Source organism: Trachypithecus francoisi, unplaced genomic scaffold (genome assembly GCF_009764315.1).
Source record: "Trachypithecus francoisi isolate TF-2019V2 unplaced genomic scaffold, Tfra_2.0 Lachesis_group8, whole genome shotgun sequence".
Taxonomy (NCBI): domain Eukaryota; kingdom Metazoa; phylum Chordata; class Mammalia; order Primates; family Cercopithecidae; genus Trachypithecus; species Trachypithecus francoisi.
In genome coordinates this window covers 56,303,591-56,310,442 of record NW_022681473.1, presented here as the reverse complement: position 1 = coordinate 56,310,442, position 6,852 = coordinate 56,303,591, and the positions used below count along the sequence as shown (strand labels likewise).

The window sequence follows — 6,852 nt, the reverse complement described above, 5'->3', positions numbered from 1 at the left end:
GTATAGAGAGGAAGCTCCTCTCTATACCTCCTGGGCGTCAGTGGCTTGTGCGTGTACCAGGAACACAGCTCTGGTGCATGGGGCTGCCCCATGGAGGACCATAGTGACTGGGTTTATGTAGCCTCCTTCCAACCCCCAGAGTATTCCCATCCCTAGCCTTCTTGTGAAATCAGCAAGATAGGATCACACAGTCATGAGCACAAAGTTGCTAACATGCTTGGACAGAATGGTGCAGCTCAGTTCACCTCACCTTCACATCAGTGCAGTCAATAACTCGGGTTATGTGACATTCGAATTTTCATCTTATGGTCAGACTCAGAAATATAGGCCAAGCTCCAGCATAACAAAGTCCAAGTGCTTGTTTTAATGCAATTTTTAAAATGATGATGTTCAAACTTTTGAAGAGAAATCTGAAAGTGAATATTTAGGGCCCATCCAAATAAAGAAGTTTGATTAGGACTTTTAAAGAATCAATGTTATTAACAGGTTAAAAAAGCAATACTGAGATGAAAAGCAAGTTTAACCATAATGAAGTTGTCTTTGTTTTCTTCAAAAATGCTTGTTAAACTTTTTTTTTTTAGCACTTTGGTATAGAGAATTGGCTGTGCATAGAATTGTTATTGAAATAACAAAACACTATAGTTGTAGGTAGTCCATCCATTACGGAAATGGTGGCTTGTTTGATTGGATTCTTTTTTATTCACTGTAATGAGATTTTTGCTTGGGGATTTAAATGTTTAAAGATTCAATAACACTGAAAATTCAAGTTCAAGAAATGACAGTGAAGCCCTGCTGGGCTGACCCAAAGTGACATGATCGTGTGGCATTTAGAGTGTGTTTCCAGCAGTGCTGTTACTGTTAGAGAATGAGACCACCCTTCAAGGGGCTGCTCATGTCCATGGAGCAGAGTCCATCTCTCACATTTGAGAGTGGGGGAAGGAAGGCGTACATGACAGGCTGGGCCTCACCACACCCACCTGGACCTCAGATCCCTTGTGATGGGAAGCCCACTTGGGGAGTAGAACCGAGTCAGTAGAATACTGGCTCAGGGTTGGTGAAATCTCCTTTTCATGATAATTGATGATTCTCATCCACTGAGGAAATTACATTTCACCTGAACTCCCCAATCTCTCAGGCAATGGCCAGCAGAGTGTCCGAGGGCACAGACGAAGCTGCGAGAGTCGGCACTGTGCGTTTGCTGCAGGGTGGAAGCTGGCAACGAGGAGGGCTGGCAATAAATGTACATTATTATGTCTCCAGAAGTACTTAGTTTTTATCTATTTATTTCTAATTCTTTCTGCTTTAAGTATTTTTTTTTTTTTTTCATGATCACTGCTTAGAACTCAAGCTCCTGGGATCAAACTTGTATCACACAGGCTGGAGAAGGCTGTGGAGAAACCGAGTCCTCCCAGGTCTCAAGGTGGGTGAAGGGAGCCTGCAGGGGTCTCCTTCCCTCCCCTCTTGCCTGTTCTGCCTGATCAGAGCCTGCACACGAATGCAGAGGGCTCCCTTAGAGAGCGCTGGGCTAGAGGAAGCTGAAGTTTCAGAATAAGCAGCCTATTCTGTGGCCTCCTTTCCACTACAAACTCCTTGAGGAGGAGTGAGACCCCAGAAGGACAGGTGAGTCTCACCTAGGCTGACCAAAGTCCAGCTCAGCCAGCCCTTGATGTATCCAAGACATCTGCCCACAGCAGTGAGAAGCTGATGCCACTCAAAGCCATTCTCAGTCTACATCCACGATGCTGGGAAAGAAAAACCAAGTTCAATTTACCAAAATATCTGTATTATCTATAAAAATTGAACTCTAATGAGTCACTGATACTGGAGGCAGCAATATCCGACTGTGCTGACATGCAGAAGGAAGATAGCTCTGTCCCACCAACCCTATAGCAGAACATTTGTACTGAGTGGCATGTGGGCAGAGTCATTTGTAAGGCCTCAAAAACCTGGACACTTTGGAACGTAGCAATCGGATGAAAGATCTTGGAAACATCTCTCGGGACTCCTGGGCTGTGTACTTGAAATAGTTCTGGGGATGAGCCAGGACATCAAACAGAGCCTTGATAAGTTTCTTATCCTAAAAAGAACAGAATTTTTGTTACTGGGCCAAAATATTTAAATATGCTGACATTTTGCCCATGGAACTGTGATGACCTAGTATTAGGCCGTAGCTTGCTTAGCTGAAAAACACTTGAAAAATTGTTTCCTCTGATTTTTATCTTCTTTCCAGTTTTTTTTTTTTCCTAATTAGTTTTAAGAAGTATGAATTACTTTTATAAATAAAACTTTAATATGTAAAAAACCTGTTTTCTTTTTCCCAACCAGATGAATGCAACACTGGGATTTGGGAGAATTTGTAGGATTAGTGATACCACAAGTGTTTATTGCTAATTATTTGTAAGTATTTAAACTTTGGTGAATTTTAGGCTTGAAGTATACATAAGGAGTGAAGGATCCTCAACTATTTGTAATTAATAGAAAAACATTATTTGCTGCTGGTTTGGATTTATAAGCAGATTTCTCCCTGCCCCTCCACAAGTTTCCAAATTAAAAAATACAACTTCACTTGACAACACTAAAGACAGCAACCTGATTTTTTTAAAAATTGAGTCTGGTGAAGGTATAAAACTGACCTTGGCCCAGGACAGGCTCCATGTCTGAAAGGTGGCAACACGCAGCAGGAAGAGAAGCCTTCTCCAACAGTACTTGGGAAGCTCTGTGGATAACTGCCATGTCCACCTGAGCCATGCACTCACCTTAAGTATTTCCTGATGGTTCTCAGATGCATAGAGCCTGCCATCTCGAACTATGTCTTCAATGAGTTCCTGGTAGTCCTCTGTTGGAATAAAGAACATGTTTTGCATTCTTATGATTTGTTACTTCCAAACTTGCTCTTTCACTTTTTGATAAGGTTCTGAGAAATGCCCCTTCTGTGGCTGCTATCACTTACCATTCTGCTGCTGAGAAGACAGTCAGAAGAGAACTTCCACAGACTCCACCACCTCTCTTCACATACCAGCACCTGCACCCATCTTCCCTGTCCCCTCTTCCCTCAGATGAGCCTCTGTGCATCCAGTCCAGGCTCATCCCTCCACTTAGCATGCCAGGTCATCTTCTCTCCCCACATCAACAGTATTGTTCTAGTAATTCTGCTCTTTCTTTCCTACATTATACATTTTTCTCTCTATTGATCTCCCCCACCCACCAGCATACAAAAATGCTGTATGTCTCTGACTTTAAAAATCCCTCCCTTGACCTCATTTCTCCCTTCGGCTTCCATCTCACTTATCTGCTCCCTTTTGCAGCAAAAATCCTTTAAAAAATTGTCAGCACCCACTGTCTCTGATTCTTTCCCTTTCTTTCTCTTTTAAACCCAGTCCAATCAGCTTTGGCCCCCATTACTCCTCCAAAACTGCTTGGTGAGACCAGCAGTGACCTCCATGTTGCTAAATCCCAATGGCCAGTTCTTGGTCTTCATCCTCCTTGATGCATCAGTAGCTTTTGACCTGGCTGGTCACTCCTCCTCCTTGATCCAGTCCTTCACTGAGCTTCCAGGACACCATGCTCTTTGGTTTTCCTCCTACCTTATCCGTTACTTCTCTGAGGCTTCTTTGCTTTTCTTCTTCTCTCTGACCTTTTACCAAAGGAGGGTCCCAGGGCTTAGTCCTTGGTCTTCTCTTCTGTGTCTATGCTCACTTCCTATTGAGCTCATCAGGCTCTCCTTTCCCTCTCCACCTCCCCGCCTCCCACTTTTTCTGTATCCTTGTATTATGTAAAACAATCAAGCTTCTTATCCACCAAGAAAGACTCTTCTCTCCTTTATTTGAATGGGGCTGGAGGGTGGAGAATTTGGCTGGTTGGGGAGGAAGAAAACTATGTGTGCGCTCTCATTAATACTTTTTGTCCTGATGTACACATTAAATGCAGTGCACGCTGTACTTCTCCAAATGCCAATCTTCCCCCTTTGAAGTCTAGCTTATTTCCTATAGTCATCATTCAAATCAAGCATATGCAAAGCACAATCTTTTCCAAATTCCAGACACAGAAAAAATGCCTCTTTGTATGCATATCGTGTGCGACAAAGCCAAACACAGTATAAGAAAATCATTGAAATTGTGTGAGAGGAACTCTTGAAAAGTTTCTCTCAGTTAAGGGATGGTAAATGGAAAGTAATGGTATAATAGTTACAATTACTAATTTGATATGTTTACAATAGCATTGGTACTCTCTTAGTGTGGTGTCTTTCTTCTTTTTTTTAGTGAATATAAAACATGAGAATACATTTTCTTTCATCTTGAATTCCTCTGCGGCAGTGTCTCTCCTCTTTTTGATGATGGGACTTACCATTAAGAATGTCAGTTGCTGTGCTGCATTCTGGTGTAATAGGAAACTAGAGAGCTGTTTGCCACTCCACCAATGCTTCCAGACTGCTATTGTTTAAAAAATATATTTCTTCTGCTTTTAAGAACTGTGTTTCCTTACTTGCTCCAACTCATTAGAAATGCAGCAAAGTTACATTTAAGAATCCAGGCTCAGGCTGGGCGCGGTGGCTCAAGCCTGTAATCCCAGCACTTTGGGAGGCCGAGACGGGCGGATCACGAGGTCAGGAGATCCAGACCATCGTGGCTAATACGGTGCAACCCCGTCTCTACTAAAAAATGCAAAAAACTAGCCGGGCGAAGTGGCGGGCTCCTGTAGTCCCAGCTACTCTGGAGGCTGAGGCAGGAGAATGGCGTAAACCCGGGAGGCAGAGCTTGCAGTGAGCTGAGATCCGGCCACTGCACTCCAGCCCGGGCAACAGAGTGAGACTCCGTCTCAAAAAAAAAAAAAAAAAAAAAAAAAGAATCCAGGCTCTGGAGTCCCAAAGTCCTGGTTCAAACCCTGCTTTGCAACCTTGCCATGCTGGGACCTTAGGTCAGTTCCTTAAATCTCTAAGCCTGAGTGGCACCATCTATAAAATCAGGAAATAATCATGTCTACTTTATGGAGTGATTGTGAGGAAAGCACCATGTAAAAGGTACTTCAGCATGTACCTGGCAGTCAGCAATGCTCAATGCGTGTTAGCCCCGGCTACAGTTCTCACCGTTCTCCAGCTCTCAGAGGGCTCGTCTATAGCAGCCTCATGTACACCTTCTAAATGTGATTTCTATTCTTCTGGGTTTGAAAAGAAGATATCAAATTTTTTGGAAATACATGTTCGAAAGAAACACTCTGAGTGAAGGCCTCGGGGGCTTCTCTGTGGGGAAAATAGCAGTTTCCAACTATTCTCTACTGTGACACATGCAAGACACACTCTTGTGGGCATACACTGCATTATGTGTAATTTTCCCCAGTTGGAGCTACAACTCTTTTTTTAATTAAAAAAAAACCAAGACATTTTAATGTGTCACAAGGGCAGAGTTGAGAACAGCCATATTTATTTTGGAGTCTCAGTGTCTTTTTGCTTTCTTCCTGATTCCAGATAGGAGAGGTTGCCAGTTGGCTGCTTTGGGGTAGATGAGGCTCTCTGTCTCTCTCAGCAGAGCCTTGTGGGAGGCATTTATGTCGACCCCAAGAGTCAGATACTAAAACTCCTTGTCTTGGGTGTTTGACATTATTTCAGGCAACTGTAGGACAAAGATGATGATCCTTGCTTTTGTTACTTTTTGGGAAAGCCATAGAATATTGTCTTCCCAAACAATTTTGGCACTTGCCATCCTAAAATCCTTCAGTGGCTTCCTCTAAGATTAAGTCTGTCCTCCAGAGCTTGGCCCTGAAGGCTCTTCACAGCCAAACGCCATTCCCTTCTAGTCTCCTCTCCCACTGCCAAGCCCCACACACCCTACCCACGGACCAAATAAGACCATTCGTCGGTCCACACGTACACCAGGTACTTCATCCTTTGACTTATGTCCTTCCCTCTTTCTGAATGTTCTTCTCCTCCATTTATGCTCAAAATGTATATGTTCTTTCAAAACCCACATCTCTCAAGACTTTGCTCTATTCCTTCTAAAAGCTTATGTAAAATTAACTGCTGCTGCTGCTTCCATGCTCACCTAGGGCTTTGTGCTGCTATAGCATCTATAACTATATATATAGTGTTTCTGTCACTAACCTTTGTGTTTCTGTCACTAACCATATTGTTTCCAGCACTCAGCCCAATGTCTGACATAGTAGATGCTCATTAAATATTTGTTGGCTAGATGAACAAATAAGCTCATGAAGAAACAGATGATTCCTCTCCCACAGGACTGTGTGGTCCTCCAGGACAAAGGTCCAGTTCATTTTATGCTCTTAGTCCATGTTTGCCAACCAAGTCTCAGAGTTAGGTAGAGCCCCAGGGCTCAGATGGGCCACCTCTTCATCTAACATGAAGAAAATGAAACCAGAAGTCATCTGACTTGCCCAAGATCCCACAGTGAGTCAGTGAAAAAGCCAGGACCAGAACTCAGGTCCTTCCCCACCTCAGGATTCTACCTAATAAAAGCCACAGTCATAAGAAGTTAATATTTACTGAACAATTACTATGTGCCAAGCACGGCCTCAAGTCCTTTAGGAACTCTCATTGAACTCTCAAATAAGTCTAATGATTAGCCTCATTCACACATTAAGAACATGAGGCTTAGAGATGGTAGCATACACAAAGTCACAGAAGAAATCATAGCCAGGCTGATCAATCTGACTCCAGTGCCCATGTTCTTACTCACCAAGCTATGCTCACTTTTAATATATTTTCTAAAACATCTTTTCCTCCTGTTGTCAGTGTCCCCAAATGCCTGTTAAAATTTGGCACTTGTGAGTCAGCAATGTCTTTTCCCCTCATCCTGCCTGCCTCTCTGAGCATGTGTGCTTGTCAGCAGTTTGCCAGCTGGC

General features: G+C 43.2%; 1 protein-coding gene across 9 annotated transcripts in view; it reads right to left on the bottom strand.

Annotated features, from left to right (window-relative positions):
* Positions 1 to 358: 358 nt before the first annotated feature.
* Positions 359 to 6,852, bottom strand: part of SCUBE2 (signal peptide, CUB domain and EGF like domain containing 2) — a 74,042-nt gene continuing 67,548 nt past the window's right edge. For all 9 annotated transcript variants that reach the window (XM_033207626.1, XM_033207630.1, XM_033207633.1 and 6 more), the window contains 2 exons: positions 2,757 to 2,836; positions 359 to 2,077 (listed from right to left, as the gene is read on the bottom strand). In XM_033207626.1, the coding sequence (XP_033063517.1) occupies positions 1,925 to 2,077; positions 2,757 to 2,836 (233 nt within the window). In that variant the 3' untranslated portion in view covers positions 359 to 1,924. The remainder of the gene's footprint in view (positions 2,078 to 2,756; positions 2,837 to 6,852) is intronic.